The 13441-nt window shown below is 39.1% G+C and overlaps 1 protein-coding gene across 5 annotated transcripts in view; it reads left to right on the forward strand.

Moving 5' to 3' along the window:
• Positions 1-13441, forward strand: part of LOC109465305 (dnaJ homolog subfamily C member 7-like) — a 46626-nt gene that overhangs the window by 19790 nt on the left and 13395 nt on the right. Inside the window, exons 3-5 of one of the 5 annotated variants that reach the window (XM_019762504.1) lie at positions 541-629; positions 10879-11003; positions 12694-12807. The exons of 2 other annotated variants lie outside the window; for them this stretch is intronic. In XM_019762504.1, coding sequence (XP_019618063.1) covers positions 541-629; positions 10879-11003; positions 12694-12807 — 328 coding nt within the window. The remainder of the gene's footprint in view (positions 1-540; positions 630-10878; positions 11004-12693; positions 12808-13441) is intronic. 2 more of the 5 variants (XM_019762505.1, XM_019762502.1) reach the window with 2 other exon arrangements.

Below are 13441 nucleotides of genomic sequence, written 5' to 3' on the forward strand. Positions count from 1 at the left end.
GTCGTGTCCCTATTGTTAACACAGTAACTGTTGATAATGATAGTTCATTATCTTCTTCATGACAATGGTTCCTTTACATGATCGAAGCCTACCATTACATGTTACACGTCACAATCACTGCACACATTTACCACACAAGATAGCCCTCCCATACAGCTACAGTCAATATGGCTACTATCTTCCATATCATGTAAGTGTGATACATTTACATTATTTCTCATCATTAGACTTACATCATGTTTATATGGAAGTTGGAATATTTACAATAGGGTATATAATTGAACTTAGTTATACTTTGCTCTGCAACAATATTATACACGTGTACATAGACTGATAGAGATGGGTGAGATTTCATTGCCACCAAGTGAAGCAACATTATTATGACATGTTTGCTGACATAGTATCTGTATCTGTATAGCCAGTATAACTGCCTTTTGGCGTAACACGCCAGCTATTGTATTGTCCACATCCAACATACTCTATTCAGTTCAACTTTGATCATTTTATTCTCGACTCATATTGATTTTTATGTTTTTACAGGAAAGCCGAGGCCAAAAAAAGCCAAGGAAACACCCAGTACACTCTTAAAAACTACAAGGAGGCCATCAAGCTATATAATGAAGCTATTGGTAAGTACAGGTTCAAATATATTGTGTGTTTGGATTCCAAACTGGATCTCGAAAGTGTTGAGTAGTGTTTTGTGGATGTACAAACTACAATGAAACAGATTGTGAAAACTGATTAGAATTTTAGTGGTTAAGATAGAATATTTGGATCAATTTGAATGTGAAGTTACTTTCAAGCAAAGGCATACACGTAGTTCATGACTGATTTCTGGCCCTTTTTTTGTCTGAATTATTATAGAGCAATTTTGGTGGAATGTATATAAAGGCTGTACATGTACTTGACCATCACCATATATAAAAGCTATACTTGACTGTACAATTTTGCAATGATTGCACTACTATGTCTATATTATATTTCCCATTTATGTATTGTGCCATGAGGCACCCTATAATATTTGACACATTGTCATTCACATCACTATAGGAAAAGCATATTTATCATTATAAGGCAGTGGATTGAGTTTATTTTTGTTAAGGTTTTTGAGGCATTCTTTTGTCAGTGTGAGTCAAGGTAACTGGTTTATCTAGTAGTAATGCATATTGATTTTGTTATGATATGATTTTGTAGCTGACTTTTTCTTGGCTCAGAAATACAGTGATGAAGAATGAGTCATGTCTATACGTATATACATGTATAAGATAGTGACTACTATACCATACCCACAGTTAATGTAAACTTTCGAGTGTCCCTTTTTGACAATGATCCTTTGTGATAGCACAATATTTTTATTAGCATTCTTCCCTTAGATTAATATGATTAGATAATTATGGTGCTGTATAGCTGGACAAACCAGCAGTCACGCATGTCCTTTTTACCTCTTTGTTGGGCACAATCACTAGTTAGGCACAATCTAATTGTTGGCTCAGTTAGGTGTGCAACTATGAATACCGGTAGTCCAAATGATTGTGCTGGAGTGCCTCCTACCAAAGGTAAGTGGTACTGCAGGCAGACTAATTGCTTGCAAGATGTTTGATTAGGTGATTTTCATATTTATTTTGAAGCTAGTACGAGCAAATATGGATGACAATGATAGTTTGCAATTTAATAGTCATTGTTAAATCTATGACAAAATTTCTATTCTAACCACCTAAAACTTCAATGAAACAGCCCAAAATATCTTATCAGTCCCCACCACAAGATGAATGGATTAGCCCCAACCACTTGAATAATGATGGTTCATTGACCTATCTAGGGTTGTTCCATTTTCACCAATTTTTTGGGGGACAAGGGGTAAAATGGAATGAGGAAAGATAGATGATGATGGTGTCTAAAATTTGACAACAAAACCACAAGTAAAAACATTTTGTACCATCCCTTGGCATAACAAATGAATTTTCCCAGCATTGTGATACATCAGCTTCCCTCCCCCATGATCATTACTGATCTGTCCCCCAGGTGACCCGACAGACACATACATAATGACCTTCACACCTACCTGTCTAAGGTGTGTCATAATGAAGGGCACAGACATTCCACACATTCCACAAAACCATATGCCAATATCTGTACAATAGATTGAGTCCATACCAGGGCTCGAAATATCACCTGCATATGCAGGTTAGTGCAGGTAAAATTGGAGCTGTGCAGGTATTTCTGCCTGCACGTAACCTGCACTGGTCGGTCCATGTACCGTGTTTAAATATACATGTAGGTGTATGTGGATTTTCATTTTCTGCTGATTTCAAGCCCTGCATAAATTTTAACAAGTTGAAATGCTACACTCTGTTTTATTCTTAGGGTTGTTACTTAAGAAGAGTAATTACAGGGGATTTGGGACAAAAATGTAAAGATTACGCTGTTCATTGTTACTTACTTACTATTGTGAAAGAGGGCTTTACAATAGAGTCCAGGACCGATGCCTACAGGAAACAAATAGTTCATATGTGGATCATAATTCAAAAGAAAATTGAGGTCTTTGCAGGAATGAAAAGTGTTGACATAAGCATGCTGTTTTATATCACAAACTGTAAAATCTACAATGTGCTTTTCTTAGTAGATGTCAAGTATCTTTTCAGGAAAAAAAACATTTCCTTGGAGGTCTGAAAACTAGCACAATGTATAGTACAAAAATGTACGTAATTACAAGGAAACAACATATCAGTGTTCCTACTACTGAATATGACCGTTGAAAACAAACCATGAAGAGAAAGGAAGTGCATGTAAGACTGTGTGCTAAATTTCATATGCAACAGCATGGAAACTACTATAACATAAACTGTAGACAAAGATAAATTGCATGTTAATCTATTTTTTACCTTTAGGACACTTTTCAATCTTTGTCTTCTCTGAAGATCCTTATCATAATTCCTTAGGGCTCAGTTACCTCTTAAAGAAGGAGTAAACAGTTCTAACACGTAATCCTTCCTGGGACAGGATGCGTTGGTAATCCACCTTGGTGCAACAACTGGGTTAAAAAGATAATCCTTACATTCTAAAAATTTGCCTTGTAGGTAGTTAAGTCTGTTGAGAGACTGTGTGAGAGACTATGCAGCAAATGTTTTTTGGGACACTTGAAAAGAAAAGTTATTTGTCAAGAGGTTCGGATTTTGTGGAAATCATAGATGAAAGAAGTTCTTACAGAGGGTACTTGGTCGTAGTTGTTTACTTAAAACAAGACACAACACAGGGATCTTGTATATAAACATAGGAAACCTCAATGTAGTCCAGTGATTTTCAGACATCTGCCACTCAAATTTCATGATCTATACTGATTAACCATTTTAACACCACATTCCTGTTACATGTATTTTATTTAAACGTTATGTGAAGCTATAAGTCAAGATATGTCCTGAATGAATGCAAAGTGGTACCACTTGCATCTATAAGCTGTATTAGTTATAACCAATACCTTCTTTATGTGATATAGATTTGATAAAGTCTGACTACATGTTTACATTTGGTAGCTTAAACTGTCACAGCTTCATTCATAAGATTGTTCTGAGTCAGTAAAAGCATTTTTGTGCATCCTGTTTATACAGTATTGTCAGTAGCAACATCATTCTGTAAGTTATGCATGCGAGTCTAGGATAACATCTAGATGTATTCTAGACTGCTAAAGGTTAGGAGGTCTGGCCAGTAGAGCATATCTTCCCACAGCTTTCTGCCCAGGCCACTTGTAAGTCTTGTACCTACAATGTAATGGCTATCTACATTTTTGCAGTAGCTGGTCTCATTTGTAGGCTTCTCGAAAACATTGGTTACTATATAATCATTGGCAGATTCAAATTTATCAGCCAATATTTTAAGTATAGTTTTGCTTGTAGTGCTTGTAAAGATTTTGTTTTATAAGCTGTAAGGTCTGTACCTTTGTAACAGGTGCGTTTCCTAAATGAAAATTTTGTACCCTGTATCGTAAAAGCTTTGAGTGTTGGATTTATCACATTTGTTCATATCACACCTTGTAAGTGCAGTTGTTTGATGTTTAAATTCAGGGAAGGAAGCTCTAAAGTTATTTACAGGTGTGTCTTAAGACAGGTGAAGTTACAGGTGAGGTGGCGGGTACGTGACAGGAAGACAAGACAACTAGTAGTACCTGAACCATCTCCTCTGAGACCTCATTATAGGACTTGGTAGATTAGGAGCATCTAATCCCATGTGGCCATTGCTTAACAATTTGCCAACAAGCAGGTTTTGAAGAGGTTGTTTTCTTCTTGAGTTTGGAAACATCATGCTGCATTCAAAGCTTCTATACGCGATCGACTTGCCTGTAAAAAAAGAAGTCTTGCATGGTAAGAAGGCGTTAGCCACGCAGATTCTTAGACAAGCTTACAAGGAGGCTGCGGCAAGGAGCAAGGGAGAAAATAGTGAAGACGTACAGCCAGAAGGAGGCGATCTGTCTGAAGACAGAAAGAAGAAGATAGCGGAAAGATTGACAGTGCAGGCCAACCGTTGGCTACGGATTCAGAAATATGAAACAGCTTTGGCCCTATACAACCAAGCACTGGGTGAGTTTGAAGCCTTTCATTGGATAGTTCTGTTTCGTTCGGTTCCAAAGTTATGTTAACACAAAATTTTATTGCTGATTAATTGCATTGCATTCAATGTACTACCGGTAGTAGTGTGGCTCTATTTTCACTGATAATTGTGGTGTTCAGAGCATTTATGCAGGCTTGGTATGAATTATTTGTTTCCTATTGTTGCACTTAAATATGTAACTATGTGGATAGTATATGTGCACCTGTGCATGTAACACTCATGCTCATACATGCAAAAATATAATATACTCAAAAGGAGAAGTCACAACAGAAGTTAACATGGCCGACAACTTTGATATTTCCTTTCATAAAATATTCTAATAATTCAGTGTGTTGAATAGGGCCTGCATTCAAAAGTAGTTAGCCTCTACCAGGCTCTGAAGGCAAAAATAGCAAGATTTGGTTTCCAACCATAGCACCATGTATTCCTGAGTTGGAGGCTACATTGCTAGATCATTTTAGCATGATAGGCATTAGGGCTTTGCATGTAGTAAGTTGACATGTAATCCTTGTAATACATATATCATCATGATATCCCTCATACAGCATACATGTGTCACAAGTACCCTCTGGTGGTTTAGCAGTTGAAAGATCAGTCCTTATGATAAATAGTTTTCCCATGTCAATCATCGAACAGTCCATACTCCATAGTGTATGTGTTCCAGCCTTGGATCCCACAGCTATTAACTTGTAAAGAAGTAGCACTGAATGGTATACATGGCATTATGTGGTATAGTGCCCTGGTCAGGCTGTGTTACAATTAAACTTACATTTGTAGTACCATTATCTACAGTCATGTATTTGTCTGAGTCTGAAAGATGAGCTAGAAGTTTAGGAATTTGTTGTTGACTATTTCTTCAAAGTTTATTAAATGCAGTGTACACAGGCATGAGATGAAGGGTGTGATGCACCACAGGTTTGAAGCCTCGGGTATATTTTCCACGTCAGTAGACGTTAGACCCTTGCTTCAGTATAGATTACTATTGGATGGTTTAGTATGCTATACATGGCAACTATTATTGTCCAATTGTGGTAAATTATACTTCTGTCTAGACAGGAAAATGGTCGTAGAAAATGGCTTGTATTTTTTTGCAGATTATGGGTATTTTATGACAGAGTATGTTTTGTATATATATATAAATATATATAGTGACTGAATGTTGACATCAACATTTTGTGCTGATCCCTGACTCTCTGTCCACGTGTTCTCGGCAATTACCACGTTATTGACTCCGCCTTAGTCCTTTGTAATCTGCATAGCAGCTCCGCATTAGTTCGGCCAATTGGAAAGCCGGTCTGTGCAGCTGTGGGCTTCATAGCCCGTGGGGAATTGGGCATAGTTCTGTGCAGGGGCAAAGGGTGCGTCCAGACGCTTGTTTTGAGTTGTCTCGAGGTCGTAAAGGAAGGCATATACATCATGCCGGTAATAGACCTCCGGGATGGACACAGTTCCGGTGAGGATGGGAACTCTCTTCCTGCCTTTAACGGCGGCGACCAGGCGGGAGATTCGTCCAGAAGCGACAGGAAAGCGGAGAGACGGGACACGGAACCCGGGGGCAAGGTTGGCTCTCCTGACACCTCCCACACGGGTACGTCCACGGGACTGACCCACAACCCTTCTCACAACGGCTTCTCCACACAAACATCACGAGACACAGCACGCGGGGGACACAACAACCAGGACAGGGACCACGCTACAACAGACACCCCAGGGCCTGACGCAGGTACGGGCACAACAAAGGACGCACCAACAGCAAAACGGAGACCCAGCCTACGAGAAAAATTCACCGAGCTGAGACTGAAAGCAGAGGAGAAGAAGCTCAACAACCTCCAACAAGGAGAAGATCACACACCAGACAAAGTGGGAAGTAGAGACCACGAGGAACCAAGCAGTAGTACCAACAATAGCCCGACTAATCCAGGTAAACTAGGTAACAGGTCAGCGGGGGCACGTACTAGGTGGATAGGATCACACCTGTACCGACCTAGAAGGCTCTCGTCGGAAACTAAGAGCCAGGCTGAAGAAATGGACACTTCAGACACACCTTCTAGCGACCAGCACGACAACACGTCCCCAGACAACGTTTCAGACAGCACTACTGGTGTCAGCAGGAACAGCAGTATCAGTAGTACTTCCAGTACCCTAAGCAGTGGTAGCAGTCGGCCTTTTATATTCACCTCAACAGAAGAAAGGCTGAGAGCACGGGAGGAACAAAGCAAGGAGGAACAGCTTAGAGCATCGCCCAAACCAGCCACTGAAAGGTCCACATCTGAACCAAGTGTCCAGGATTCGCCGAGTAAAGGTAGTAAGATTAGAACATATTTACAAGCTGAAAGACAAAAGATTGCCGAGGAGACCAACATGCCTGAGAATAGTAGGGCAAGGAATGTCTACAGTCCTGACACTACTCCATTATTTCAAACATCTCCGAGGGTGTCACCAAGGGCTGCAGCTAGAAGCACTCCTCCATTTCAACCATCTCCCAGGCAGTCCCCACGAGCTGCTACAAGGAGCGGGATTAGAACCCCCCTGTTTCAAACATCGCCGAGGGAATCCCCACAAGCTGCAGCAAGCAGTGGGATTCGAACCCCTCCGTTTCAAGGATCTCCAAGGCAGTCCCCACGAGCTGCTACAAGAAGCGGGATTAGAACCCCCCTGTTTCAATCCTCGCCGAGGGAGTCCCCACAAGCAGCAGCAAGGAGTGGGTTTCAGACTCCTCCATTTCATGACTCACCAAGGGAGTCCCCGCGAGCCGCTACAAGCAGCGGGACTCGGACGTTTCGCCAGACGCTGCAAGAAGACCTTGATGATGGAGACGACATCAGGCCTAGATACGGCTTTGCAGCAAGTCAGAACAGTACTTTTAGAGCAAGCAGTGCTGGAGCTAGAACGGGTATGTTTGGGCAAAACTTCAGGCAAGGAGATAGAGAAGATACAAGCAGAACTGGGACTAGAACCAGTTTCTTTCGGCAAAACCTGAAAGAAGATCTGGATGATGGGTACAGTAGCACTGGGACTAGAACCAACGTCTTTCGAGAAACCTTGAAAGAGGATCTTGATGACAGAGACAGTGGTGGGACTAGAACCAGTAACTTTCGTCGCACATTTAAAGCAGATAGCAGACAAGGCTGGGGACCCTCAGCTACTGAGTTCTTGCAAAGCCTGTATGAAAACCAGGATGTTGGAAGTGACAGTGGAAGACCAAGTGGCTTTCATCCTAATGTACAAGAAGCTAGGGATGACAGAGACAATACTTTCAGTCCTAGAAAACAACAAAACCAAACACAAAATGCTGGAGACAATACTTTCAGTCCAAGAAAACAACAAAACCAAACACAAAATGGAAAATACATCAACAATCAGGATCAAGAACCAGACTTTGATTTCCCACAGGAATCCGATGGACAGGCGAATGTTGTTGAAATGGACAACGGACTGTCCTACGCAGACTTAAAGCGGACAGATGTTTTCGTCCAGCTAGCTCACACCTACCTGAAACACAGGCAGTTTGAGAAGGCAGTGGAGCCATTGAGTAAGGCTATAGGTGAGGTGGACATTTTAACATTTCACATACATTTATACATGATTTTTGGATAGACATGATTTCAGAACATACATTTTTTGGAGAGGGAGGGGGGTTCTGTTAAAAATTTACATACCTGTTAGTTTCTACAGGTATAAGTTTTATTTATTATTATACTAGATAGTCTATCTGTTTGATACCCCAAAAATATGTAGCAGACTTTATTCAAGTTGCAATACTATTATTAAGCTATAAGTTAACCCTGTATATTCTTGCACCCCCATCCCCCAGTATCTTGACCTTGCAGTTTACCTGTGGAAATCGTGATGGCATTTCCCTCCCACTCAGAATGAGTAATAACTCCTACAACTCAATTAGTTTTCATTGTAATACTCCCATGCATCCTTTCCTTGCAGGATTCAAAAAAATTATCCATACACACGAATATCAAAATAATATTTTGGAATTCTAACATTGGAAAGTACTATTTTGTTTGATTTTGGACAGAAATATTATTCTGGAGAACCAGCTGTATTGTTACGTGACCTGTACTGTTGCTGTGTTATATGGGATAGGTTACAGTCTTAGCATATGAATCATGTATGCCCTCGGGGTATTGTCTGTACATCCGTGTGATAAGGAAAAGAAGGGGCGATCTTTACATTGGGATGGGCAACATAGATATTGTGGTGCAACATCATACCTACACTCAATTTGATGGTAGACTCACCTAATTATTACCTTCACCAAGAAGGCTATGTTTTTGGTAGAGTTTGTGTGTGTGTGTCTTAAGCCACAGACTACCATATAATGAGCCCATTTGGTATGTAATCTTGTTATGTAATAAAAGGTAGAAGGATCTCCCATTAGATTCTTATTGCACAGCTATGGGATACATTAACTTGAAGAATATGATCACATTTTTGTCCACATATCCTTTGCAATACACACAATAACAGCATGAGTTGCAAATATGGTTACATTTTGTAGCTCTGCATCATTCCTTATTAATGTTATTGCTACCTGGGATATCATAAATGGCTGAGATATAGTTGTGTAATAAGATGACTGCTATGACCGTCAGATGACATTGCCGTGCATTGCCATAAGCTCAGAGGATTTGGGAAAATCTTAATACATTTGGGTTATAAAAGACAGTGTCTGAAATTTGTCATTTGTGAAGTCATACACGTAATATGTAATCTTTTTCAGTATTGGATTATGCAAGCCCTTATCATATCCATGTACTTCATGATCATGACCCCAGTGTACTAAGGAACAGTATGTACCGTGTATATGAAACAGTTACCGTTTAGTTGTAGAGCACTTCCATGATATACATGTTGCCATGTGAAGTGTTTCTGATATGCTTGCTCATGTTGCATGTAGGGATATTTTAGGGAGGCATTGCAATAGTTTTTGGGAGGCTGAATACAACTACAACTTTTATTTGTAGGTACATGTAGTAATGTAGGCAAATAGAAAAATTTCAAGAAATCATTTCAAGATTCACTCCATGAATGTTCCTTGTCTGAAACCAAGGTTATAGTCTTCACTTGGATAATCTATAGGGTTGTGGAAGGGTTTGGGCATGTTTATGACATGATAACACATAGAATTAGCCACAACCGTAATTCCGTAATTACATGTATGTTGTGTACAGATGAGAAGGTACACGTATTTACATACATGTACAAGTAAGGCATCCTATAGCAGGTCTTTTATCTATCGTCAGATCAGAACATTACTCTCATATATTATTCAGATTTCACATGGGAATGTCCTTGAAGAGATAGTTTGAGAATAGAAGCCTATTGTCTTTGTGATTGATCCAAACCTGGTGTCAGCAAACCAATAACCACATATTGGGACAGTCAGCTGACTTCTTAGAAATTGTTTGAATGGTCCATAGCTAGAGGGCTTTGAAGTCACTAAATTATTGCTCTAGTTAAGAGTACAGGTCTTTTTTCAAAAGATGTCTATGTCACAGTAAATATTATGCAATGATTTAAGTATTGTCAGTGAATAATGTAAGGGAATTCAGATATTGGAAGATCATTGGCAAATTCTTCAACTGGTCCATGGGTAAAGGGCTTTGGAGTCGCCAACGTATTACTCTAGTTAAGTGTGCAGGTCCAGAGAATTTTTTTTTAAGATGTCTATGTCACAGTAAATATTATGCAATGATGTAAGTATTGTCAGTGAATAATGTAAGGGAATTTAGCTATTGGAAGGTCATTGTCCACTGTCCCTTATAGAAGCCTTAGTGCTTTTCAAGGTCATCAATATGGAGGACTGAGGTTTATCATATTTAAAAATTCAACAGAGATGCTTGGATTTGTCTCTTTTGTTTAACTGAACTTAAGTGTGAATGATGATATCTGTAGGTGCTTATCTGATTTCATACAGTAGGCTTGGCTTGTAGTGTGGCAGACATTTTTGCAAAGATCAATTTTTAGAATTGTGAACTGAATGAATGCTACTTCTTGTAGTTGAAAAGCTACAGAATGCAATCGGAATACCTTTAAACTATAGCTAGACAAATAAAAAACAAACAGCACTATAAGTAGATGTAATGTAACATTAATTATATGTAGATTATTGTAATTTGTTTTATGTACTCCAGTCTCTCCTGGAAGAATAGCTGTCACCCACAGATGGGTAGCTAAAGGAGAGTTTTTCCACAATAAACCACAATAAACCACAGACATAGCTTTTGGTTTAGCAGTATCCCCTATCTGTTATTCTTGCAGAACTGTGCCCGACATGTGCGAGTTACTATAGCAACCGAGCTGCCTGTTACATCATGTTGGGGAAGTTCAGAGAAGGTTTGGAGGATGCACGACAGACCACAAGAATAGACCCCAACTTCCTCAAGGTGAGTTGTCTTGTAAGGTCTTCCAAATTTTCCATTCCTAGTTCACTACATAATTCTTGAAAGTTCTTATTACATGAAGAAATATGCTTGTGAGTGTCAAAATAACCTGTAGTCGAGGAGCATAATTTTGCTCATTGGCACTACTAAAGGTGAGAAATATACCTTTTGGAAGGCTGCAAGGGTTGGTAAGTTTAACACTTCATAAACATTGTGCTGGTACTTTGGTGGCTATAACTCGCCTTTGTAAGACCTCATTGTCTACTATTTGAGATGACACCCAGTAATTATATTGGTAGGAGGTAAAGTTAATAACCTGTAATTTCAGCATAACAGAAACAAAAGTCCATTTCAGAAGCCCCAGTTTAAAAATATGGCCACCTATAAATGTTCAAGTTGGTTGCTTGTGTAGTCTGTAGGTTATCACTTTTTCTTAGTGGGAGGGGGGCAACAATGACACAATTTTAATGTCATCTACATTGTAAAACTGCACGCCACGTTCAAGCCTTAACTTTGTAGCAGTGCACACGTGTCATTGCACATTGTTTTACACTTAATACACTCTAAGTTGTCTTAAATCCTTTAATTTGGTAAAGGGTTTTGTTTGTTTTGCTGTCTGTGAATGATAGACCAGTCAGACTTGTTCATTCTCTTACCGACAAGTAGACAACGTGACCCAAGCTCTGACCCATGAAAACTGCAATCAAGGAAACTCCCAAACATACCATGCACGTACAAATGTATCTACATGCACACTTTGAGTAGAGTAAAACTACAAATTGATAACTTAATCTGGAGTTCTTTCAAAATGATGTTTGGTATTGGCATAGATTGCACACATTGCTGTTAAATGTAGATTGTCATTGCATGTGTTATTCAATACGGCTTTGTGGTATGTTTAGTATCAGATGCCCAAGGGAACATACTGTACAGTCTGTTGGATTTTATAGTACATGTATGGCTGACATGAAGCAAAGGCTTGCCAACTAGCTAAAGGCTATGGTCCTTTGTGGTGCATTGCTGATTAAATTGTGCTCAAGTCTTAAATATTCCTCTAATTTGTGATTTTCCACACTTCTTAAGACATTTGTGTACACATCAAAATGGCCTGGTAATTTCGGAGACTATACAACAACTGCTATCTGGTTTTCCTACATACACTATACATGTATAATGTATGTTTTGAGAATGATACTGAGATAGAATGAGTAATGTTTGAAGGGAGGGCAGTTGTTCATAAACAGACTATTGCAATTTGTTCTGGGTCAGGTAACACAGATGCCTTAAAATGTCTTAGTTTAAAGCACTTTTTTACTTTGTTTTCACCTGCTGTTATTGTATTTTATACAGCTGGCTGTGTTCATGTCTGTATGTATGTGTTGTGTGTGTGCATGTGTGTGTGTGTGTGTGTGTGTGTGTGTGTGTGTCTGAGTATGTATGTTTGTAACTGTGTGCACATATATGTTTGTGTGTATGTGTGTATTCGTGTGTGTGTATTCATGTGTGTGTATTTGTGTTTGTGTATGTGCTTGCGTGTGCATGCATGTATTCAGGACACCCTTTTAAATGATTACACCCTTTTATGTACACACTCACATGTATGTTGATTGTTTGCTTGCCATTGGACATGAAATGATAACAAAGATATAGGATTAATTCAATAATTTTGATGATATTGTGTCATATTTTGTAGGGTTACATGAGGGAGGCAAAGTGTCTGTTGATGTTAGGAGATCCCAGCCAGGCTATCAGTACGTACCAGAAGGTACTACAGCTGGACCCTAACAACCAGTCTGTGGCTGACGAGGTAAGGAATACCTTATACACTATACATACAACCATACATTCAAGACACATTAAAGGATTGTGTGCATTTGTCTGGTATAATCATGCTGTCAGGGCTGGAAATACCACCAGGTCCTGCATATGCAGGTAAAATTGGAGCTGTGCAGGTATTTCTGATGTCTACCTGTACCTAACCTGCACTGGTTACCACCTACCATGTATGAAGTACACCTAAAAAAAGAAATAATGGCAATAGTTTTTTTCTGAACAGTTTTCAGAATTGTTCGTATTTCCTAAATTCTGAGTGCTGCTGACTTCAATTTGGAAACATTTTCGAGCCCTGAATGTGTAATGTCCTGGCCATCTTATAGATCTTGTTATACATTCATCTAAAGGAATAATGTATTAAAAGCGATTTCTGTGTGAAGAATTTTGATATATGTATGTATGTATGTACTTACAAAGCACTATGTTAATGGTTGTCAGAAGTTGACCTTTGATATAAATGGCAAAGTGTCATTTGAAATAAGCATCAAAGTTTTGCAATTAATTAATTTCACATGTCTTAAACATCTAAAGCTCTGTTGTTAGAATACAAAATATAAACAATTGGATACAATGTTTGACAAGCATATAATTTTGTTTGGAAAAAGACA

Source organism: Branchiostoma belcheri, unplaced genomic scaffold (assembly GCF_001625305.1).
Source record: "Branchiostoma belcheri isolate BF01 breed outbred unplaced genomic scaffold, Haploidv18h27 scaffold15, whole genome shotgun sequence".
In the NCBI taxonomy this organism is placed as follows: Eukaryota; Metazoa; Chordata; class Leptocardii; order Amphioxiformes; family Branchiostomatidae; genus Branchiostoma; species Branchiostoma belcheri.